Source organism: Equus asinus, chromosome 14 (assembly GCF_041296235.1).
Source record: "Equus asinus isolate D_3611 breed Donkey chromosome 14, EquAss-T2T_v2, whole genome shotgun sequence".
In the NCBI taxonomy this organism is placed as follows: Eukaryota; Metazoa; Chordata; class Mammalia; order Perissodactyla; family Equidae; genus Equus; species Equus asinus.
The window spans coordinates 37,659,473-37,684,892 of record NC_091803.1 but is presented as its reverse complement, the minus strand read 5'-3'; the positions used below and the strand labels follow the sequence as shown (position 1 = coordinate 37,684,892).

Genomic DNA, 25,420 nt, shown 5'->3' with positions numbered 1-25,420 from the left:
ATCTATACACTTGTGCACCAAAACAAAGGGAAACCATTAACTCCACAGCAAGTGGCAGCACCTGAGGCCAAGCTGTACTCCCACCTGATGCGAGGAAGTTACTAGAAAGGGGTCCTTGCCCTTTGCGTTCCCCCTGCTCAGGAAAGGGGATGCGGATGGAGAGGAATGCAGCTATTTCTCTCTCAGGTGACGATGACACAGACCACACACTTTAGAAGTAAACTCTCCAAAGCACCGCCTCACGTCCCACGCTGCGCACACGGGACAAACACACGAGTGGCACGGCGCGCGGACCCTGCGCACACGGAGAAGCGGTCGCGCACGCGACGGGGCGTACCACGCATGCGCACCTCTCCGGGGCGGGGCCCCTTCTGCCCCGGGTCAGGTGAGCGGTGGCGCGGCTGCGCGCCTTCTCGCCCCGCCCCCTGCGCTGCGCGCTCCCCGCGCGTTGCCATGGCGACCCAGCGGCCACAGCCGGCCTGCGGCGGCGCCGCCGGCCAGGTGGCCTCTGCGGATCTGGAGGCGGCGATCGTGGGGGCTCATGGAGAGTTCAGGAAACACCGTCGGTGGGACCAGGAAGCGGACGGGCCTGGGCCGCTGCCGGCATTTCTTCTGGCTGGGCGTCGTCTTCGACACGGTGGGCCTGACCGTGCTGTTCACCGGCATCTTCGCCGACCTGTTCTTCTACGACCTGCTGCTCTACCTGGGTGCCATCATCATCGTCTTCAGCCTCCTCTGGTGGGTCTCCTGGTACACGGGCAACATCGAACTGACTCCCGAGGAGGCCCTGAAGAGCCCCTTCCCCGTGCCCTCCGCCACCACGGTGGAAGCCCTCAGACAGGGCGTCGGCCACCGCCTCTCTTTGGCCGTCTGCGGCGTCTCCACCACCTTCCTGCGCATGCGGCGGCGGCGCACCAGGAGGATCCTTCAGAGGAGGGCTTCTCTGGATATGACCGTCACTGGTGAGGTGGAGAAACAGCTAGAGGAGGAGGCCCAGGACAAAGACGGGATGCAAGGTGTCCGAGAGAGCGGCGACGCCCAAGACGTTTGCAGAGAGGCTCTGGGCCCCCAACCTGAAACCGTCGAAAGTTCCGAGGCACCTCGCCCTGCAGGCCCTGACGCTAGTCCTCCGGGCCCCGAGGCTGGGCTGCCACGGCTTATTAAACGACCATCGGCTCATCTGGTGCAGTCCGAGTCCACTCTGTCTCCTCCGGACCAGCCCGTGCCTCCAGCCATCCTCCCCTCCAAGAGCCTGCCTGTAGTCTCTTTGGCCTCCACTTGCCAGCCTCTGCCTGTTCTTACTTCCGAGAGCCAGCTTGTCATTTCTGGGGCCTCTACGAGCCAGCCTCTGGTCACTCTTGCCTCTGCAAGCCATCTTCCTGTCCCCTTGGCCTCTACGAGCCAGCCCATGGTGCCTGTGGCCTCTCGGAGCCACTTCCTGCTGCCTGTGGCTGCACAGACCCACCTCCCGCTGCCTGTGGCCTCTCAGAGCCACCCCTTGGTGCCTGTGGCTGCACAGACCCACCTCGCGCTGCCTGTGGACTCTCAGAGCCACCCCTTGGTGCCTGTGGCTGCACAGACCCACCTCGCGCTGCCTGTGGACTCTCAGAGCGACCCCCCAGTGCCTGTGGCTGTACAGAGCCACCTCCCAGTCCCTCTAGCTTCCCAGAGCCAGCTCCAGAATCTTTCTCAGGCCTCTCAAACTCAGCCTCCACCTGTGCAGGTTTCCCAAGCCCAGGCTGGGGCCACCCTGCTCTCTTTGATTCAGCTTCTGCCCACCCAGCCTTTTCAGACCCAGCCTATGGACTTGCAGGTCGGCCCAGCTGTTCATGACTTGCAGGCCCTGGATCACACCCAGCAGGCCGGCCAGAGCCGCTCTTGGGTTCAAGAGATTGCTCCAGGCCAGGCTTCATCTGCCCAGGAGTTTCATAAGCAGCCGGGGGCTCAGGCTTTTGAGAGTCTGCCACCAGCCAGCCAGAAGCTAAGTCAAGATCACCCTGACCCCAAATCCCCACTCCCAGAGGCCCCAGTTCCAGCCACTCAGGCCCAGCAGTCAGTGCCCCCCGAGAGTGCGCCCACCCCAGCCTCGGAGAAGAAAAGTCACCCCCTCTAGCACAGAACCAGACCCCAGCCATCCGAGTGGCTGCTCAGGCCTCTGCCAAGTAAGTGCCTTTGGAGGAAGCTTCACCTACAGTATTCCTTAATTGTTTCCCGTTCTGTGTTCTCCTCCCGATCCGTGGCTTCCTCCAGCTCTTCTGTTGGAAAACATTTAGTGGAGGTGAAGTGGCCTTTTCCTTCAGGGATTAGATCTGTTGAACTTTGATAGGTTTTGAAAGGTAGTGAGCTGAGTGCATGAGTGCTGTTAAGGTTTGACCTCCTCCACCAGACAGTAAAATGGGTTTCTTTAGGTTTAGGGAGAAGTGGTAATTACCTTCCTTCAGGAGCTCTAAGCGGGAGAGGCAGGGGGACTCTGCAGTGTTTCTTTCTTTCTTTCTTTCTTTCTTTTTTGAGGAAGATTGGCCCTGAGCTAACATCCACTGCCAATCCTCCTCTTTTTGCTGAGGAAGACTGGCCCTCAGCTAACATCTGTGCCCATCTTCCTCGACTTTATATGTGGGATGCCTGCCTCAGCATGGCTTGAGAAGCAGTGCTAGGTCCACCCCCGGGATCCGAACCGGCAAAGCCCAGGCCGCAGAAGTGAAACATGCAAGCTTAACCACTATGCCAGTGGGCCAGCCCCTCTGCATTGTTTCTGAAACGGGATGATTTTAGGTACACGGGGACACAGCATGAAACAGCAATGAGCCCTCTAGTGGGAAAGTTACTCCCCTTTCAATTCTTATTCAGTCTTTTTGATTACGTCAAGGAGAATGCCCTTGCTTGGGGTTGGTGACCTCTGACACCTCTCTAACGCTTTGGTGGGCAACAGTGCACCCAGGTAGGGTTTGTTACCATTTGTGTTAACGAAGATGTTTCAGTGGATAACTTCTATTTACGCCAAGTCATACTGACTTTTCTTTTTACAATAGCGATGGTTGCTTTTTGAAATACTTTTATTTAAGGAATCAAACACTTTATACATGAGTCAACGTAAAGGAAAAAAGTTGTATGGTGAAACTTAGAATGATTCTAAAGTTTGGAAAACATTTGATTATTTGTACTAAATAAATGGCCGTCAAACTTTCTACTAAATTGTAAGACCGTTTATGCTAACCTGTTTGGTGAATTTTATGGCTAAGGCTGTTGACGATGAATTCCACTTAAGTCTCCAAACCCTCATCCATTGGAAAGGTACAGAAGGTCACATGAAGGTCAAAATTGGTGACTCTTCTTCTCCATGGGTTAGGTGCTGTCGTAAGAGTACACACCGCTGAGTGTCAGTTTCCTGGTCTTTCTAATCCTGTTCCACAAATTCCTGCTCTTTTCGGGGAGAGGAGGAAGGGTATGGGGCAAAGCAATACTTTGGAGATTATGTTATGCTCCTTGTTGTTTAAATATTACCAACGTGCTAACCAAGAAGGTGTTCAGGCTCATTTCACATTGGTTAGTTTCATTTCCAGCGTGAGATACAACTGAATAATAGGTGGAAGTCAAACTCTTAATTTGCTTATAATTTTCTCCCACTCTCCTTTAAGAAAATGTGTAGACGCTCTCTCTCGCAGTGTGTACACACATGTATATGCCATAGATCATCTGTAGGGGCAAAGCAGATTGGCTGTTCTGCTACAGTGATTTATATTTATTTCTATTTAAAAAAAAGAGCAAAACACAAACCGTAATAATTCCAGAAGGAGAGGATTTAGTGTTACTGAAAGAGATCATTAATTTTTTTCCCATTAATTCTATTTCAGGTAATTTATGTGATTGAAAGAATTCTCCCTGTAATTCTTGAAGGAGACTTGAGCACTTACGAAGTGCCAGGAATAATGGTAAACACATATAAAGATGAAAAGGATGCAGACATTGCCATCAGAAAGCTTACAGACTTTGTTCTCTAACTCAGAAGAACAACTTTAAAAAGGAGAAAATTTTAGACAAGGAAGGAGGAGGGGTAGTCTGGTGCCTACCTAATAATTTTTAGTCAAAGAATTATTTTTTGACAGGGAGAGCCACGCAGTGCCCTTTAAGTAATTAATTCATTGAGCAGACATTTATTGAATTTCTAGCAAGTGCCAGGCGTTATGTTCAGCAGTGGGGATTCAGAGCTAAATAAGATGCCCCTTCTGTCCAAGCGCTCACCGTTTGTCAAGGGAGACAGACGTGGGAATGACTAGCACAGTGTGATATAGCAGAAGTCTCGTCAAAGTGCTTTCAGAATACAGGTGTGGACCGGGTGAGGGATTTTTGAGTTGGATCCTAAAGTGGGTGTTCATTGGGTAAAGAAGATGGGAAGAACATTCCGTGCAAAGGGAAAAGCGTCAACTAAAAGGCACAGAGGTCTAACAATCCATGGCTCCTTTAGCATACATTTGGGAAAGGAGAAGCTGATGTTACAGGCAAAGGTGCTTGGGACTCAGAGGTTAAAGAGAGAGAGAATGAGAATGAGAGAGAAACCTTTGGAGGCTTTTTAGGCAGCGTAAGCTGTGTTTGTAATTCTACCTGTGGGCTCTGTTATAAAGTAATGGCAATAGGCCAGTAATTAGCGAATAATTGCTAAGGTCTCTCCCAGTTAGTTCTAAGCTGAAAACAGACCTCTTAGACCTTAGCAACAGTTTCTAACCAAAGTGTAGGCTTCATGGGTATTCATCTTGGAAAACGCTTCCAAGTGTTTATTTACTTGTATGTAACAAATGCTGTGACACGTTTCCCTATATTGAAGGTAAGATAAGTACTTATCTAAAATAGGAGTTGACAAATCTTTTCTGTAAAGGCCCAGGGAGTAAATATTTTAGGCTCTGTGGGCCACAAGGCAAAATCAAGGATGTTATTTGGCTGCTTGTTTAACAAGAGAGAAAACTCCTCTCCTGCCGTTGGCTTGGGGAGCTTGGGGTAGGCTGTACAACTGCTTTGACTCCAGTTGCCTCAGCTGGAGTCATTCACCTGACCAAGAGCAGCTGGCCCAAAGGAAAGGCACAGGGGCCTGGCTGTTCAGGGACACCCAGATCTGAGGGGGCCATTCTCCCCTCTCAGAGAACCTGACCATCTCGTCTTGGTCTGCTGGCCTAAGGAGAGGTGATATGCTGAGTTTCTGACTCCCAGATTCTGATTCCACCATTTGGTACCTGGCATTGACAACAGCGGAGTCTACAAGGTGTATGTGGTGATCGCTCAGGCCCTGAGCAAAGCGCTGGCCAGACGGGCAGGCACTGGGAGCTCTGGGAGGAGCAGGGGTGGACACTGATGCTCCGGCTTGGTCTTTGAGGCGCACAGTGGTAGCCCACAGCAATTCAGAAGTGCAGAGTGGGGAGGGTTGCTATTGGCGTCTAGTGGGTCGAGGCCAGAGGTGCCACAATGCACAGGCCAGCCCCTCACAGCACAGAATTAACCAGCCCAAACGTCATTAGTGTGAGGTTTAGAAACCCTGATCTAGAATAATGCTCTATAGTTCATGAGGTACTTAAAGAAAAAAATCTTATTTTGATTCTTAGATGACTCATTACCTCTTAGATAGGAATGGTTCTTCTCCACTAGACCATGAGGATCTTATTTATCTTTCTTTCATTCATCTTTGTATTCCCGTTTTGTATCATCTTTGAATTAACACGCACATGTGGGGCATTTATTAATAATAATAGCTAACATTTACCAGATGTCAATAATACACTACACACAGTGCTAAGTAATTTACAGGCATTATCTCATTCATCACGACAGTCAGAGGTAAGTACCATTATCATCTCCACTTCAAGGAAGGTAGATTTGACATCAGAGGTTAAGTAATTTTCGCAATGTCACAGAAATGGAGGAGCTGGAATTGTTGTGTAATTGATGTCTAATTTGTTATAAGATGTATATTATAGGCTTTCTTTCCCAGTTAAAGTTATTAACGAGCCATTTTCTTAAGTCTGCTAATTATTACTTGAGCTGTAATACTCTGGATCAGTCCATGGGCGTATCCTCTCATTAAAAATACTTCTATTTAAAGCTTTTCTCTCAGAGAGAGAATGAATATCAACAACCCTTTAATTTTCTTGTTGCACTGTATGTTTATTAATATCATCTCAAATAAAAATGGCTTTTTTTTTTCCAGAACTCACCAAAGTGTCTGCAGCTTTAAGTGCCAACTTTATAAGAGCACAAATGCTTACCTTAATCTTGTTTTGGAAACGTCCATCTGGAGACCTGACCTTTCTCAGACCAACAGACTTACCGGACTCCCTCTGCCAAGGATCCATGTTGCAGTGTTGAAGAGAGTTTTCCAGCTTCAGATAGTGAAGTTAGTTATTGCCAGGATGGCGAGCCATAATAAACTGTGCAATTCCAACGAACTTTGTTTTAGAATAAGTTGGTTTTTTAAATAGACTTCTCTTGTGAAAGGGTGCCAGCATTCCAAATGGAAAATAATGTCTCCAGTACTCTGGGTGAAGATGTCAGTATGTACAGTTCCCAGAGAAATGGGCACTGAAAAATGCAACAACTTTTATTTAAGGTAACTTTGTGACCTCATTAGCTATCAGAAAGGTTAGCACAATGAATGCTTTATAACATGCTACAATTTATATTTTTTATATCTTCACTTGATTTAAGTAACATCTGAATTTCCCTTTTTCCCAAGGATTTAAAATCTAATTTGACTGTATTTTAATGAGAATCAAATAAAATTCTTTTGGGACTGTGCTCCTCTTGTGTTCTTTCTTTGTATCAGTGGATTGTTGATGTACGAATGCTCTAATACACATATAGGGATAGTTTGCTTTTGAAATTTCTAATTATGGGTAAAAGTACATTTTTTAGGTGGTATAATACTTGGATTGAAACTTCCAAAAATTTTAACTGTTTTTATATTTCTTCCCCTTTTTCTGTTCTACACTTCTGCATTTTTATATTTGTAATTTTTAAACATTAACTCAAGCTGGAAGACTTTCTGCATTGTAGGTGTTTGGAAAAAAGAATATTTGGAAGGACATTATGCTAAGTGCAATAAGCCAGTCATAACAAGACCAATATTCTGTGATTCCACTTATATGAGATTGCTAGAGAATCAGATTCAGAGAGAGAAAGTAGATGCCGGTTGCCAGGGGCTGGCGGGGAGTGGGGAATGGGGAGTTGTTTAATGGTTATAGAATTTCAGATGAGAGTTCTGGAGATTGGTTGCACAGCAAGGTGAATGTGCTTAACACTACCGAATTGTACACTTAAAAATGGTTAAGATGCTAAATTTTATGTGTATTTTACCACAATTAAAAAAAAAATAATTGGCCGGGGCTGGCCCCGTGGCCGAGTGGTTAAGTTCGCGCGCTCCGCTGCAGGCGGCCCAGTGTTTCGTTGGTTCGAATCCTGGGCGCGGACATGGCACTGCTCATTAAACCACGCTGAGGCAGCGTCCCACATGCCACAACTAGAAGGACACACAACGAAGAATATACAACTATGTACTGTGAGGCTTTGGGGAGAAAAAGGAAAAAATAAAATCTTTAAAAAAAATAATAATAATAATTGGTGGCGGGCCCCATGGCTGAGTGGTTAACTTTGCGCCCTCCGCTTCGGCAGCCCAGGGTTTCACTGGTTCAGATCCTGGGTGCGGACATGACACAGCTCGTCAGGCCACGTTGAGGCAGCGTCCCACATGCCACAACTAGAAGGACATGCAACCAAGATATACAACTGTGTATGGGGGGGTTTGGGGAGATAAAGCAGGAAAAAAAAAAAAAAGATTGGCAACAGTTGTTAGCCCAGGTGCCAAGCCTTAAAAAAAAAAAACTGTGATTAGTGAACTTACTAATTATTGGTGCTACTAACAATGCCTAGCAGCAGAAGATGGTCACGTTGAAAGAAAAATAGGAACAGCTTTAATTGAATGAATATAGATGCTTATGTATTTTAAAGACACTAAACTTTTCTGTTTTATTTTTTCCAAATTTTAAAAGAAATATTTTTATAGGATGAACAGATTTTTAAAATTTGAATCATTGACTAGGTGATATATTTCCATATTACAAAATTGAAAAAGCATAAAATGGCACATGGTGAGGAAGAAGAGGTGGCATTTGAATCCTGATCTGTGTGACTCCGGGTTCCTCAGGGTGAGAAGATTCTATCCGCAAAACCAATGAAACAATTCCAAATACAGAAACATTTTAGAACTAATCTTGTTAACCTGATCACTTGCCCCTCTCCCATTTCATATGATTTAATATACACTAAATAAACATAGAAGAGTATTTGCTTTTTAGTCATCTACACAAAAAGGTAAAGAAAATTCCCTTTTGACAAGTGCAAAATATCATAAATTATATTAGCGTGTAATTAGAGACTTCACGTGGTATAGCGAAGGCTTCCAGAACCATCTTAAGATCTCCATAGCTTGACTCTGCTGGACAGAATGGCACAAGGACCCCTACTTAGGTTAACAAAGTGATACAGGACTTTTGGAAAAGCAGAAATGGGCAGTAAGTGAGCGCTTAACTCATTATTTCAGCAGGAGCCTGGTTTGATCAGTCTGAGAATACTTCTCTGGTTCTTGTTTCTGAGTTGGGCTGAAAGGGGTGAGCTGCTAGTGGAACCGTGAGCTGGGTGAAGGCATACTGCTCTAGAGCCTAATGCTCTTTCTACTGGGCCGTTTATATCCTACAGGATGTATTTGCCATACCATAGTTAAATGATTTTGTGTGGAGGAAAATTCCCAGCACCATTATGGGATTATACCATGGCGAACTAACGTTAAATAATATATTACTTCTTCTGAAACGTAATATCCACTCAGCTTAGATTTTTTGTACCTTCATGTCTTGCTTTGCAAAAGGACCAATATAGAGTAATCTGAATACAAAGAAGGAAAAGGAATGAATATTTGCATTACAAAAGGATGACCAGACAATCATCCATTTATTTCAGGGTTCCCATTTGGGCTCTTTTCTCAATGGATCCTCTTCATCTCAGCCACCACCAACCTCCTCCAAACGACTGTCACCCACCCCTTGACTGTAAAACTGAAATCCCAGCAGATACGCCCTTTTCTACTCTTGCCATGGGGGTCTTACACGTACTTTTCTCCCTGCTTTCAAACCACTCTCTCTCGGCTCACAGCCTCCTGATCCTTCCCCCTTAGCGAGTGATTCTTAGATTTCAACTCAGTTACCACTTTCTTAGGGGAACTTTCTTGAAAGGTAAATTCTGCCCGTTACAGAACCACAGAGCACCATGTGATCTTCAAAGGACTTAATACATTTGTAAATTTATATTTAATCGGTGTCTGTTTCTCTCACTGGATGACAAGCTCCATGAGGCCAAGGACCATTATTGTTATTTGCTGACCACATATCCCCAATGCCTAGCACATGGCCTGGTGCCTAGGTGTTCAATAAATATCCATTGAAAAGATGAATATAGCTGTTAACTACTATTAGATTGAAGCCTGTAGGCAAAGATAAAACTGAGGTTAGGTGGCCCTTACCAACTGAAGACCAATTAGAAACATAGATAAAGCAGATTTCTGAAGTTGGCCCAATAAAACAATAGAAAATATGTTATTGATTCAGAATTTCAGTCAGATACAGTTGCCTTCTGAGGAGTTTTGGGGAAAAATTAAGGTACTTTTCTCTGTCGTGTTCTTCGGATAAAAATCTGATAAACATTGCAAATAGGCTTTAAACGCTTGAGGCTCTAGTGTATTACCACCATTGTTTTCCAACAGAATAAAATGGGATTTTTTTCTATGTTCCCCCAAGAATATTAAAGGTAAAAATGGAAACTTTATGACTGCTTACAATATAATTTTATATGTCGTGTTTTACTTTTTTGTTCTCTAATTGTTTCAAATATGTTTTGTGTCTCTAGTTGGACTAAAAGTTTACTAAGGCCATGCTTTATACCAGTGGTTCTTAATTTTGGCAATATTGTTCCCAGGGGACGTTTGGCAATGTCTGGAGACATTTTTGCTCGTCACAATGGGGAGGAGAGGAATGCTACTGTCATCTAGTGGGTAGAGGCCAGAGATTATACATTTTGTATATAAATACATATTAAAGATCTACAGTTGAGATCTTGCATTAATGAAGGGAATTTATATAAAGATAACTGACTCAAAATAATTGTTGATTCTTTCTGGAAAGGAGAAAGGAACAAATGGGATATCTACTATTGATTTTGCTATCTAGAAATTGTTGATCTTGGGCCATCCCAGTGGTGTAGTGGTTAAGTTCTTGCATTCTGCTTTGATAGCCTGGAGTTTGTGGCTTCGGATCCCGGGCACGGACCTACATACCATTCACCAAGCCATGCTGTGGTAGCATCCCACATACAAAATGGAGGAAGATGGGCACAGATGTTAGCTCAGGGACAATCTTCCTTAAGCAAAAAGAGCTGAAGATGTTAGCTCAGGGCCAACCTTCCTCACCAAAAAGAAAGAAAGAAAGAAATCGTTGATATGGATCTTCCCTATCATTCAGCCATTTGAAAAACATTTGTTAAGCATTAATAGTGACACTCATCTACAGCAAAGATTCATTGAAAGCCATTTGGTACAAAATGACCTCACTTCTTGAGATTGAGTTAGAGGAGGGCACCTGACCCAAACTTGGCCAATGAGAGATTCTTTTCTGGTGTCTTAAGATATCCTTGGATTCTTAGAACAAACTCTCCTTTTCTGCTTCAGTTAACCTGAGATAGTTGCTGTTACTTTCAAGCCAAGAGGCTTTAACCAACAGAACTACTCCAGGGATGACTGTAAAAATCATCTCTAGGGGAAGACTGCTCTTTTGGAAAAACAGTTTAATGGGCCTTCTGGGTATATGAGAGTAAAGCAAAAATTCATTCTGGAATGAAGAAGCTCAGAACGATTACGAGCAACTGCAACGAACAGTGATGTAAAAGGATGACTACATTGTGGGCAAGGCCACGTCTTTGCAGGCAGCACGTTAATGCTTGTGTGCTTTGTGGTTGTTGCTTTTGGAGGAGGGGTGTTTATTTTCTTTGATTAGAGCTGGAGACAAAAGGAGAGAGGACTCTGGGGAAGGCAAGACTGGATAAAGGAGGCTTTTATCATGGCAAAACGAGCTGGCCAGGGAACAGGTGACCGAGTGGAGCATCCTCAGTGAAGAAACAGGACCAAGGAACTCCAACAATGAATGATGCTGTTTGGTTTTAAGATTTTCCTTGTATTATGCTCACGCTTCCATTGAAAAAAACTTTAACACGGAAGCAGGTCTTACCTGTGCTTTGGGAAAATAAGGAAGTAGCTGTGCTCAAGCTTAAGGAGAAGCTATTGCTGGGAGTGTATATTGCCACAACCACTCTGGAAAGTTCTTTGACTGTGCCTTGTATACCCTCCAAGCCAACAATTCTAACCTAGAAAAATTCTCACACACATTATTCAGGAGACTATACAAGAATATTCACAGTATTGTACATAATAGTGTGTGTGTGGGTGGAGGAAATAATCTAAATATTGGTGATAGGAAAATGGATATATAAATCCATGGTATATTCATACAATGGAATGCTATATGGCAGAGAAAATAAAACACAATTACAACAGGGATGGATCGTAGAAGCATAAGGTTGATTGAAAACAAGCAGCAATATAATGCAGCATGGAAATAATTTTGAAAGACAAGCAAAAGTGTATAGTATATTGCTTAGGAATATATATATATATATTACATAAAGATAAGTTGAAATGACAAAAAATCAGGATAGTGATGACCTCTGGGAGGAAGCAGGGAGAGGGTAGCATCTGGGAAGAGCACACAGGAAGCTTCAGTAGCACAGGTTAATGTTCTGTTTCATAAATTGGGTGGTACATTCACAGGTGTTCATTTTGTTTTATAGCTTACATTAACATATATTCTTTTGTACATATCAGACTTTTTTAAAATGAAAGAAAAAAGTAATTGTCAAACCGCTTGACAGTACAGAATTAAACTTCCACCGACAGTGTATGAGAGTGCTGATGAATTGTGATTTAATGTTTTTTCACTTTGCTTTGGGGATGGAGGGGAAGAGATTCCCACTTAAACAGCAGTCTTGAAGCATCTTGGTGAGCTAGGGCGCAATTTCCTCTGCTCTTGGGACTCTGATGATTTCTGCCCAACATTCTGCAGGAACCCTAAAGCAGTGAGGAAAGAAGTGGTGGGGCCAACAAGTTGCTGTAGCTGGTTTTATACAGTTTCCAAAGGTTGCAACATTTTCCCCTCTTAGAAATCGAGTGGAAGGACCGTTCCTCTTTCCCTCTGTCTGCTTCCCACCCCTCGTGCCTTGGCACCTGCTCTTTCCTATGCCTGGAAGACCCTTCGCTGCTTTGTGGGTCTGGCAGACTCCCGTACCTCCTTGAAACATTTAAGTTCAAGGGCTAACGCCTCTTGACAACTGTCTCCTGCTCTTTGATTTCTCATCTCAGCATCATCACAGCTCTGAGACTTTTGGGTAAGTCGCTTCGTCAAGTCTGTCTCCGTGAGGATAAGATTCGCTCGGGTGTCTGCGGGGATAGCGCAGTGGGTACAGAGCCCAGGCTAGGCGTTCGAATCCTCGGCCCGCCCCTTCTCTCTGAGGGTTTGGATTCATCCCAGGGCTTCTGTTTCTTTAGTTTGACTGAGGGATGGTCTGATTCCAAAAAGTTAATACGCGAGAAACCCACGCACCGCTTAGCACCTCCCGGGTGTCCCCGCCATTCATTTGGGACCCTCAGGGCTGGACACAGCCTGCGCTACGGACGTCTCTTCTCCCCATAGTTACGCCACCATGCACGCCGCACCTCGGGAGACAGAGAAAGTCCTCCACGCGCCAGGAGGGGCCCGATGGAGGGCAGGGAGAAGACAGCTTTGGCGGCGCTCTAGCCAGCAGAGGGCACTATGGTCTCCCTACGTGGGGCTCCTGATTGGCTGGAGGCCTCCCGCCCGTGCGGCTTCCGGTTCAGAGGCGGTGTCAGAAGGGGCACGAGTTCCGGCGCGAGGCGCAGTCGTTGCGCTTCTCCGGCCCAATGGCGGCCCCGTTGCTTCACACGCGACTTCACGGAGATGCGGCCGCTTCGGCCTCAGCGGTCCAGACGCTGGGCGCCTCGAGGACTGGGTAAGAGCCCGGGCCGCTTCGTTCTGCGGGTCTGGGACCAAACCCTGGGACTGGGAGTAAGGGAGCGCATCTGAAAGGGCCGGGAGAGCGCTCACGGAGTGGGGTGGGAGCGGAGGGTAGGGGGTCGTCTCAGGTCCTCAAGATGAGCCCATGCCCCTTAAGTGGGTAATAAAAGGGGAAAAGGGACGGGGAAAACGGATCTCTTCTCTGTTCCAGAGGCGCCTTTTCTCCCTGCCGGGCTTCCTCATAGCATCCCGCGCCTGGGTACCGCATTCTGCTCCTTTTCTCTTCCCTCTCGCTTCTTCGTCTCTATTTGGAAAGAGTTCCTTGGGCTCCTGTATTTGAATTATCAACTGTCACAAATGACAAGTTGAATCTTAAGGGTTTTTTGTTTGAAATTTGTTTCTCAACACATACTTGTTCAACAGTCTTTATCTTGTTCAACTCTTTAAGCCTCTAACCCCCAGGAAACACTTCGAGGTTTGATTTTGAGAGTCGTTAGCAGATGCTGTGTTTTTTCACTAATCTGTTCTGTTTAAAAGAAGCGAGTTTTGTAAAACGCTTACCATAATATCGTTCATAATGTTTACTCAGCACCTACTTAGTGTGTCAGACGCTGGGGACAGTAGTCTATCAAGAGAGACAACGTCCCTGCTTTCAACAGAGCTTACAGTCCAGGGAGGGAAAGACAGTAAATAGGCCAATAAGTAAAGGAACAGGATGATTTCAGATAGTGATAACTGTTGTGGAGAAATAAAACAGGGTGATGGGAGCGGCGAGGGAGGGGGGGTGCTCTAGGTTTCTGATAGGGAAGGCCTCTGACATTTGAGCTTCAACTTGAATGACAAGAATCCAGCCATGTATAGATCTGGGGAGTGAGTGTTTCTGATAATGGGAACAGCAAGTAAAGCGGGAACCAGCCCCCGTGGCCAGTTTGAAGAACAGAAAGGACACTGTGGCTGCCGTATGTCAAGGGGTTGGAGGTGAGGTCAGAGAGGTAGGTAGGTGCCAGATTAATGTAGGACCTCGAAGACCAGAGTGAGGAGTTTGGATTTGTATTCTAAGTGAAGCGGGAAATCTTTGGAGAGTTTAAGCAGGAGAGTAGAGAAGCATGATCTGTCTTAAGTTTTTGAAAGACCAATAGATCACCGAATGAAGAATAAATTGTTGAGGGATTAGAGTGAGAGCGGGGAGGCTTGTTGGGAGGCCTTAGCAGTAGTCCCACTGAGTGATGAGTTCACTAAATGTTGGCCATGATAATTTTTATTGTTCTCCGTCATGCACTTAATAGCTTGATAACCTTTGTTCTACAGGCTTTCAAATATGCTTGCATTAGAGAATGATTTCTTCAATTCTCCTCCGAGAAAAACTGTTCGATTTGGTGGCACTGTGACAGAAGTCTTATTGAAGTACAAAAAGGTAAGAGGCGATAACATGAGGTTTGGTGGGGTTTTCTCCAGCTTTATTGAGATAGAATTGACATAGTGAGGTTTGGTTTTTGTTGGTCAGAATACAATTAAAGCCGTTAATAATAAAGACCAGTAGGCATAATAAAAGGAATTTTAGATGTCAATCTCGAAATCAAATGTTTAATAAGAGCATGATGCTGTCAGCTGAAAATTAAAGCAATAACAGGTTTCACCTCTTCAAATGCTATATTTACATAGTATCTTTTAAAAACTTTAGCAAGTGCTAGAATAAAAAGCCATTAAATCAGGGCATTTTATTTCTTAAGAAATTACCTAAGCATAACTTTGAGATAATAAACCAGCTCTGTGAATAAGGATTTTGTTTGGTTTGTTTCTGTGTTAGTTTAGAAGTGATTTTACTCAGTCTCAGCAATGGAGGGAAAATGTGAATGTCTATTTTTATATGTAATATGCATTTATATCCGTATATATGAACGGATAGTATCTGGGAGTATGTTAGTTCACAAGTATATGTAAATACAAATGGCCTCCTGGTTGTCATTTTCTTTTTTCCAAGCTCTCTAGCCCCACTAATAAGAGTTTTTAAGTTTTTGTACTTATGATTTTATTATAGTCCACAATTGATGTGTGAAGGTTACAATGTTCCTTTTGTAGTTTTATCAGATTCTAAGGTATAGTTGAAAGTCCTGCTGTTGACTTTAACAGGAAACCAAAGCAAGCAAAACTTCATTTTTTTCCCGTTCTTGTAAAGGGTGAAACAAATGACTTTGAGTTGTTGAAGAACCAACTGTCAGATCCAGACATAAAGGTAATTAATTTGTGTTTGATCATCAGCAAAGTTGTTGCCACTTTGTACAGATGTTAAACTTTGCCCTTTTGATCCTACTCCACCCTCTAGAACTTGCTCTCTCCCGATCCCTTCTTACTTTCATCCAGTGGTTCTCACCCAGGGGCGGTTTTGCCCCCAGGGGACATTTGGCGATGAAGTGGAGACATTTTTGGTTGTGACAACTTGGGGAAGGGAGGGGTGCTACTGGCATCTAGTGAGTGGAAGACAGGCATGCTGCTAAACATTCTGCCGTATATGGGGCAGCTCTTCACCACAAGGAATTCTCAGGTCCAGAGTGTCAGTAGTCCCGAGGTTGAGCAACCCTGCTTTAATCTTTCCTTTCTAGTATCTCTTTCCTCTCTAGTGCATGCAGCTCTTGTGTCTGTCCGTTGCTAATGCAAAACAAAAAAGCAACAAAAGATGCCTTGTCTTTGAAGCTACTGCTCTTCCGGTGTTTCAGAGTTCAAGGTATATACCTGTAGTGTAGTAACAACCCAGTACATCTCGTTTCCCTTTTCTTCCTTTATTGCCCAGTTTTGGAAAGAATAGTCTGTTACCATGGCAGTGGTAGTGATTGCCTGGGATAAAATCCCAACTCTTCTGTTACTCAGTGTGTGATTGCAGGCAAGTTGTTTAACCTCTCTGCCTCTGTTTTCCACTTTGCAAAAACAGAAAAGCAATAAAGTTTTTTAGACATAGAAGTTTTAAGAGCATCCAATGAGTTAATATAGGAGAAGTGCTTAGAATGGCCCCTGGCTCAGTATAAGGGCTTTGTCATTGTTACCTGTTGTTCCTGCTGACAGTCCGCATTTTCTCACTTTCCATTTATGTTCTGGGTCCATTTTCCATCATATCTTTTTTTTTTTTTTTTTTGAGGAAGATTGGCCCTGAGCTAACGTCTGTCACTAGTCCTTCTCTTTTTGCTGAGGAAGACTGGCCCTGAGCTAACATCCGTGCCCATCTTCCTCTGCTTTATCTGTGGGACGCCTACCACAGCATGGCTTGCCAAGCAGTGCCATGTCTGCACCCGGGATCAGAACCACGGAACCCTGGGCTGCTGAGAAGCGGAACATGCTGCACACTTAAGCGCTGCGCCACTGGGCCGGCCCCTCCATCATATCTTAAGTCCACTGCTGTGGTTACTGTGACAGAGATTACCAGTGATTTCTTACATGCTAATGTCAGCGAACTTTTTTTTCAAGCCTCGTGCTGATTCTTTGTAGTAGTGACACTGTTGGCCGCCCACTTCTTAAAATGTTTCTTTCAGTGTCTGTGATCTTCCTGTCTTCTTATCACTTATCTCTAATCGTTCTCTTGACAAGTTCTTAAATTTGGTGTTCCTCTGGTTTCCAGACGTGACCCTCCTAATTCTACAGATTCTTCCTGTGTGATCTCATGCCCTCACAACTTTGAAGTCTCCCTGGATCCTGATAACTCCCCAATTTCTATCTATAGCTCAGATTGCTCTTGTGGCCTCCAGGCTTGTTTCTTAACTGCCAGCCCAGGAGTGTTACTGGTGCCCCAACCTTAGTATTCTCGCTCTCTCCCAAGCCTGCTATGTCTATAGCCTTCTTTACATGCGTGGCTGATTTATTGCTCACCTGGTCCTTGAGCTAGGAACCTTGATGTCTTTCTGTCCTTTCTCACCCCTGATATCCATTGATTGACCAGGTCCTTTGGGGAAAAAAAATCTTTCAAGTCTTTTTGTTTTATTGGTGCTCTCTTGTGCGAATTCTTCCCATAACCTCTTTAGTGGTCTCTAGGTTCCAGTTGTCCTCTATCTTACATACCTCTCCCTCCGCCAAAGAAAAATTACGCTCAACAGTGCAGCCTAAAGCATTTCTAAAGCACATTCTACGCTTGTCATTGCCCTACAAAAAATGCCTATTGAAGAGTAAAAGGACCAGTTTCTTAGCATGGCCTGCAACGTTTTCTCTATGTTAATCTCATCTGATACTTTCTTCCCCGAACTTTCCACTTCTTTTTATCTTTATACTTTTGCCTGTGCCTTTTCTTTCTGGCTGCAAGGGGTCATCTGGTTCACTTTATTTGATACCTACTTGAGCACGGGCTCTGGCTACATGACCTCCCTTCCTTACGAGCTTTGTGACCTTAATAATAGCTTTGTGACTGAGGGCAAGTTACTGCACTTCTGTACCTCAGTGTTCCCATCTATAAAATGGGAACCCATGGTAGTACCTACCTCATGGAGTGGTTTTAAGGATTAAATGAGTTAATATATGTTATTAATGTCTTAGAACAGGGCCTGGCACATAGTAAGTGTTATATTAGTGTTCTGTTATTATTACTGTGATCTACAAAACTCCTACCCCAGCAAATCCTTCTGATTACACATCTAGCTTACAAGGACTTCAGTGATTTCTCTGGCCCCTCTTTGCTCCCCAGATTTATTGGTCGGCATGCTCACTGTATTCCAGCCATACTGAGCTACTTTTGGTTTTCTGAAAACATGCTTTTCCCTCTAAGGAATACAGCTCCCAGAGAATACTCAGTCTGTTTAAAGACAGCAGAGGCATCAGTTCCTTGTAAAGCTTCCCTTGACTTGTGCCTCCTTCCACAGGAACAAAGGACCATTTTCTTTGTGTTCCACTGTGTTTTACATCAGTCCTGCTCATTCTCAGTATCTTGACATACCAAGAGTCACATGAGTTGTGTCTGTTTTGGTTCAGAGGGGTGTTGCAAGTAATTTGCTTCTAATCATGGTTCAGAACTAAAGCACCAAGGTCTGTGGCTGGTTTACTTTAAAAAATGGGGCCGTTTTGGGGCCGGCCCCGTGGCTGAGCGGTTAAGTCTGTGCTCCGCTGCGGCGGCCCCGGGTTTCGCCGGTTTGGATCCTGGGCGCGGACATGGTACTACTCGTCAGGCCATGTTGAGGCGGTGTCCCACATCCCACAACTAGAACGACCTGCAACTAAGATATACAACTGTGTACTGGGGGGATTTGGGTAGATAAAGCAGGAAAAAAAAAAAAAAAAGATTGGCAACAGTTGTTAGCTCAGGCGCAGATCTTTAAAAAAAAAAAATGGGACTGTTTAAATGTTTTTTAATCTTGTACTCTTTTAGTGGAAAAGGGCTAGGCTAGAGCGAAGTCATTTTTATTTGCACCTAACTTTGCTGTCTTCTGTGTCTCGGGCCTTGGTAAGCCACCATTAATGTTATCCTTAATTTTGTGGACATTATGAAATGACCGTAGTGCAGATGATTGTGGTTTACTTTATCTTACTGCCAGCTTGCTTGAGTTTCATCAGAAAATAGTTAATCTTATTGAAGTTTGTCACAACGATAGCGCATAGAAAGCACTGCGTGGTTGAGTGATGCTGAGGAAGAGGCGGGGAGCTCCTTCTCTACGTGGAGCCAGGCATTGTGCGAGAGGGGCCGGTGCAGGGGCTTTGACCAGGCACGTTTGACCCGGTTCTTGATTGGCCTTGTGGTTGGGCAGGTTACTTATTAGTGTCTCTTAGCCTGGGGTTCCTCAGCTGTAAAATGTGAATAACAGTAATCCTCTGCAGCGTTGTTAGGATTAGGAAAAGATATATATGTATGGCGTCAAACACCATGCCTGGCACCTGGTGTGTTCTCACTAAATGATGCCCCCGGTAAATAGTCTGGAACTGTAGGTACACCCCTGTCTGTCTATAGTCCATCGCTGTAGGTACAACCCTGTCTGTCTGTAGTCCGTCACTGTAGGTATAACGCTGTCTGTCTATAGTCCATCACTGTATGTACAACCCTGTCTGTCTGTAGTCCATTGCTGTAAGTACAACCCTGTCTGTCTGTAGTCCATCGCTGTAGGTGCAACCCTGTCTGTCTGTAGTCCGTCACTGTAGGTACAACGCTGTCTGTCTGTAGTCCGTCACTGTAGGTACAACACTGTCTGTAGTCCGTCACTGTAGGTACAACCCTGTCTGTCTGTAGTCCGTCGCTGTAGCTACAACCCTGTCTGTCTATAGTCCATCGCTGTAGGTACAACCCTGTCTGTCTATAGTCCATCGCTGTAGCTACAACCCTGTCTGTCTATAGTCCATCACTGTAGCTACAACCCTGTCTGTCTGTAGTCCATCGCTGTAGCTACAACCCTGTCTGTCTGTAGTCCATCGCTGTAGCTACAACCCTGTCTGTCTGTAGTCCATCGCTGTAGCTACAACCCTGTCTGTCTATAGTCCATCGCTGTAGCTACAACCCTGTCTGTCTGTAGTCCATCACTGTAGCTACAACCCTGTCTGTGTATAGTCCATCGCTGTAGCTACAACCCTGTCTGTCTATAGTCCATCGCTGTAGCTACAACCCTGTCTGTCTGTAGTCCATCGCTGTAGCTACAACCCTGTCTGTCTATAGTCCATCGCTGTAGCTACAACCCTGTCTGTCTGTAGTCCATCGCTGTAGCTACAACCCTGTCTGTCTGTAGTCCATCGCTGTAGGTACAACCCTGTCTGTCTATAGTCCATCGCTGTAGGTACAACCCTGTCTGTCTATAGTCCATCACTGTAGGTACAACCCTGTTCATAGTCTGTCGCTGTGGGTACAACAGTGTACTGCTGTTGTTTATTTATGTCTCTTTCTTACTGAGTCTTAATCAGCATTAACCATTTTCTTTTAAAATTGAGAGCTTTTAGCTTCTTCTTGTGTATGTTGTATATATGTGTGAATACAAGCAATATCTTTATTTTACATAACTGATACTGTATTTTATACATGGCTACTTTTCTTTTTTTATTTATCACTTTTTCCCATGTCACTAAAAGTTATTATGAACAGTAATTTTATTTCCTGAAAAATATTTGGAGTAGTGGAACTATCATTTTTATATAACACATCCTCCTATGTTTAAACTCACTCACAGGTTGGGTTGAGAAAAAGTTACGTTTGTTGATGACTCTAGTCGATCAGCTTAGACTGAATGTTCTCAGCATGCTGGCATATCAGCATGGATATAGAGGAAATAGAGGTTAGCTGTTGGTCCTTGTGGTTTTATAATATTTGAATCAGCTGTAATTCCGAAGTTTAAAAAAATCTCAGGTGCCATTATTTGAAGTGTTTTCACTTTTTTAGGGCAAACAAAAGTGATCAGAATAAAGTATTGCATTTAATTCATTTTCGTGTATGTAAGAGTTACTACGTTACTTTTTTTTTAAATAGGAAAATTTATTGTAAAATCCCTTTCCACTTGGATACAAACTAAGAAATTTTCATGCCACTTTTGGCTTAAGTTCGACTTTGTGACTTTTCCCCCCTAATTTAAATGTTACTGATAGATGCTTGATGCAGGATAGATTTCAACTTCTCTGTTACTTTAGGGGATTTGTGATTTTGAAAGTCCTTTCTTTTGTTTAACTTAAGGATGACCAGATCATTAACTGGCTGTTAGAATTCCGTTCCTCCATCATGTACTTGACCAAAGAGTTTGAGCAGCTTATCAATATTCTATTGGTAAGTTCACCTTTTAGTTCACCAGCTAGTATGTGATTCAGTACTTTGAAAGTAGTATATTCTATGAGTAAAATGTTTCTTGCCTGTCTCTTCCTCCTACCTCTAGAGATTGCAGTGGTTGAACAGAAGTCACATGGTGGTCGAGGAGTATTTGGCTTTTCTTGGTAATCTTGTGTCAGCACAGACTGTCTTCCTTAGACCATGTCTCAGCATGATTGCTTCTCATTTTGTACCTCGTAAGTGGTTGCTCTTTGCTTGCTTCAATTTTTCATTTTTTAAATATCTCTATTAAAATACTACCTTCCCAGTACATGTTGGAGATTGTGCCTCCATTGAAGATTCCAGGATGCGTATGAGCAGCACTTCTGGCACGTCATTCTCTATGATGACCTCTGTAGAAGCATCCAGATTCGTTTGTTGCTATGATTTTTATGGGTTGTAACTTTCAGTAGTGAGCTTCTGACAAAATGTTAAAACTCAGGAATTTTTAGCTGTTTAGAAACTATAGTTATGTTGCTCCCCCTGCCACTGCCCCCGACTGGAAATTTAATCTTTGTACTAAGTTTGGACAATGGAAAAATCGCTTTTTTCTGTAGCTGTTGATTGTTTCAGTCAACCACAGAAGAATAATGTATTTTGTTTTTCCCTCAAAAGCCCGAGTGGTCATTAAGGAAGGTGACGTAGATGTCTCAGATTCTGACGATGAAGATGATAGTAAGTATAAAGAGGCTTAAAGCAAAGAATGCCTCCTGTGTGTTAGAGAATGCGTGCAGAATAATAAAGTGGCTGGTAGCTCCAGGACGTATTCTAATACATAGACCGGAATAGATGGCAACCTTTGTTGGAATCATGTTGTATTTAGCATTAGCATGCAATCAGTTCACTTAAGACGTTTCTCATGTAATTAGTTTATTTAGTCTTCAATGATAGTTGGTAATGGAAGAAAATCATGAAACTGTTATTTTACTGTAAAATGATTCAGTTTTGGTTAGCAGGTGTTTTTAGCTTCAGGTATATAATTTTTCAATTTTCAGTTTTATTTTGATGCTCATACTCTTGCTTTTCGCCTTGTAGATCTTCCTGCAAATTTTGACACTTGTCACAGAGCTTTGCAAATAATAGCCAGATATGTTCCATCGTGAGTATACTTTTGTTACTTATTTTGAATCGTGGTATTTAAGTCTCAAGAAAATTGTAATCGATTAGTAGAAAATTACAAAGTGTTCATGGCATCAAAACTCAAGTTGTATGCTGCATGTTTTTGCATCCTGTTAATATAGCATTACAGTCTACAAAAAATGGCATTTCAGGGGCCGGCCCCATGGCATAGTGGTTAAGTTCACACACTCTGCTTTGGCGGCCCGGGGTTCGCAGGTTTGGATCCTGGGTGTGGTCCCAGCACTGCTCATCGAGCTATGCTGTGGTGGCGTCCCACATAAAATAAAGGAAGACTGGCACAGATGTTAGCTCAGTGACAGTCTTCCTCAAGCAGAAAGAGAAAGATTGGCAAAAGATGTTAGGGCCAATCTTCCTGACCAGAAAAAGAAAAAGGCATTTCAGTTCTCTATTCATTGTCTTTAATTATTTTTCAAAACTTGTCTGCAAATTTTGTATAGTGGTTGGAACTTTGCTTTTATCTTCAACAGATACGCTATCCAAAAATTTTCAGTGAAAAACCCTTGTGTGTTTGTGTCATGCCAAAAATTGCAGTTCTAAGAAAAGCTTTTAAGGTGTGTGGGTTTCTTTTGGAGGGGCGGACTTCAGGTTCCCTCTGTAAGTTTGTTATTTGCTAACTTAAAAAAAAAAAAAATCCAAGTTTTTTCTCCTTTTTAAAATAATTGTGTGTGGTGGGAAATGTTTAGATTCTAAACTGGAGCTGTTGCTTTTGTAGAAAAAAGACTCTCCGTGTCCTTTAAATTTGCTGTTGATACGAAAGTTACCAAGTTTATTTTCCCCTAAGTTAGTACAGATTTTCTCTGAAGCTGTGCATTTAAGTTCCAGTTGCTTGAGACAGAAGTTACCATTTGCTTCCTGTGTCTGTCTTTGCTCTTAGAATAGAAGTCTTACCTTCCAAGAAGTCCAGTTAACATAGATTGGTTGATTTTCTTTTTTTAATAGGACACCATGGTTTCTTATGCCAATACTGGTGGAAAAATTTCCCTTTGTTCGAAAATCAGAGAGAACATTGGTAAGAAATCTTTTCACGGGGAAAATAATGGAAAAGTTGCCTTGTGTGATTTAGTTTTAGGAGGCATTAGGTCTTTTTCTTGAAAGGTTTGTCTTCTAGATTTTAAACTCAAGACTAAGAATTTGACTCAAATTCCTTTCGTAGCATGTGACTGAGGATCCCCAGTGCCTTTTTCGCTTATTCCTATGTGCAAGTCAAGGGCAGAGTCCATTTCAGAAATATCTTGGGGCTGGCCCTGTGGCCGAATGGTTAAGTTCGCGCGCGCTCCACTCTGGCGGCCTGGGGTTTTGCTGGTTCAAATCCTGGGCGTGGGCATGGCACCACTCATCAGGCCATGCTGAGGCAGTGTCCCACATGCCACAACTAGAAGGACCCACAACTAAAAAATATGCAACTAGGTACTGGGGGGATTTGGGGAGAAAAAAGGAAAAATAAAATCTTTAAAAACGTTAAAAAAAAGAAGAAATATCTTAATAGCCTTAATGTTTACATAGATAAAAACTACTAGAAGATAATAGTTCATCCGTTACCAATTATAAACGTGCCTTATTTGAACATGAAGGCAGAGAATTCTATAGATGAATTCTACTTAAGTTTTTGTGTAATATTTAGATCATCTGTGTAGTTTTTGTTAATTAATACTGGTTCCCTTCTAAGTATAGATTGTTTTTTCCTAAGTAAGGTATTGCAAGTATTAAATAAGGAGTTAATGTTTTCCAGTGTTTGTGATAGTCTGCTTCAAGTGGGATGTTATAAACCATGTTATCTCTTATATTAATATGAGCGCAGAAGTCCTCAGCAAAATGCCTGAAAACTCAATCTAGCAACATATAAAAAGAATTATGCACCATGACCAGGTGAAGTGTATCCTAGGAATGCAAGGTTGCTTTAATACCTGAAAATCAATTAAGATAATGTACCATGTAATAGAATAAATGACAAAACCACACAGTCGTCTCAATAGATTTAGAAAAAGCGTTTGACAAACACCAAAACCTTTTCATGACAAAAGCAGAAGGGGACTTTCTCAGCCTGTTAAAGGGCATCTGTGAGAAACTCGCAGCTGACAGCAGACTGAGTGGTGAAAGACTGAAAGTCTTCCCCCAACATAAGGAACAGCACAGGATATCTGCTTTTGCGGCTTTTGTTTAGTGTTGTACTAGAGGTTCTAGCCAGGGCAGTTAGGCAAGAAACAGAAAAGGTAATCAGATTGGAAAGGAAGAAATAAAACTCTCTCTCCTTGCAGATGACATAATCTTACATACAGAAAAATCCCAAGGAATCCACGAAAACTAATAAACGAGTTCACCATAGTTACAGGATGTAAGATCAATATAAAAAACCCCAGTTGTACAAGATGATTTAATGGGGAAAAGAATGGTGTTTTCAACAAATGATTGTGGTACAAGTGGATATCTACTTGCAAAGAATGAAATAGGGGGCCTGGCCCAGTGGCATAGTGGTTAAGTTTGCATGCTCTGCTTCGGCAGCCTTGGGGTAGGGTTTATAGATTCGGATCCCAGGTGCGAACCTAGTGCCGCTTGTCAAGCCACACTGTGGTGGTGTCCAATACAAAATAGAGGAAGACTGGCACAGATGTTAGCTCAGCAACAGTCTTCCTCAAGCAAAAAGAGGAAGGTTGGCAACAGATGTTAACTCAGGGCTAATCTTCCTCACAGAAAACAAAACAAAGCAGAATGAAATAGAGCCCTTCCTCACACCACATACAAAAATAAACTCAAGTGATAAAAGGCCGAAATGTAAGAGCTGAAAAAAAACCTCTTAAAACATAGTTGAAAATTTTTGTGACTTGAAATTAGGCAACAGTTTGTAGATATGACACACGAAGCACAAACAGCCATAGAAGAAATAGATAAATTGGACTTCATAAAAGTTAAAGACTGTTGTGCTTCCTAGGACACCTTCAAGAAAGTGAAAAGATAACTCAAATAATGGGAGAAAATATTTACAAATCATATTGGATAAAGGATTGTATCTGTAATATATAAAGAACTCTTAGTAACTCGATAATAGAAAGGTAAATAACCCAATTTAAAAGTGGGCAAAGGATCTGAATAGGTATTTCTTCAAAATAGATACACAGATGGCCAGTGAGCATGTGAAAAGCTCAACATCATTAGCCCTCAGGGAAATGCAAGGCCAAAGCATAGTGAGATAGCGCTTACACCCACTGGGATGGCTGTACTCAAAGAGACAGTAACAAGTGGTGCTGAGGACATGGAGAAATCAGAATCCTTGTATGTTGCTAGTGAGCATGTAAACTCGTAAATGGTGCAGCGCTTTGGAAAACAGTCTGGCAGGTCTTCAAAAAGGTTAAACATAGAGTTGCCCCATGACCTA

The 25,420-nt window shown here is 43.3% G+C and overlaps 2 protein-coding genes across 2 annotated transcripts in view; both read left to right on the top strand.

Moving 5' to 3' along the window:
• The first annotated feature begins 205 nt into the window (after positions 1–205).
• On the top strand, positions 206–6,647 carry LOC106847164 (calphotin-like). The gene is made up of 2 exons (XM_044746613.2): positions 206–2,162; positions 6,191–6,647. Exon 1 carries the CDS (start codon positions 542–544, stop codon positions 2,111–2,113), a length of 1,572 nt encoding a protein of 523 aa, XP_044602548.2. The 5' UTR covers positions 206–541; the 3' UTR covers positions 2,114–2,162; positions 6,191–6,647.
• Positions 6,648–13,016: 6,369 nt separating this feature from the next.
• Positions 13,017–25,420, top strand: part of RRN3 (RRN3 homolog, RNA polymerase I transcription factor) — a 28,922-nt gene continuing 16,518 nt past the window's right edge. Inside the window, exons 1-8 of the mRNA XM_014866323.3 lie at positions 13,017–13,164; positions 14,478–14,583; positions 15,346–15,402; positions 20,782–20,871; positions 20,978–21,107; positions 21,526–21,585; positions 21,946–22,009; positions 22,990–23,059. Of these exons, the coding sequence (XP_014721809.1) occupies positions 13,076–13,164; positions 14,478–14,583; positions 15,346–15,402; positions 20,782–20,871; positions 20,978–21,107; positions 21,526–21,585; positions 21,946–22,009; positions 22,990–23,059 (666 nt within the window). The 5' untranslated portion in view covers positions 13,017–13,075. The remainder of the gene's footprint in view (positions 13,165–14,477; positions 14,584–15,345; positions 15,403–20,781; positions 20,872–20,977; positions 21,108–21,525; positions 21,586–21,945; positions 22,010–22,989; positions 23,060–25,420) is intronic.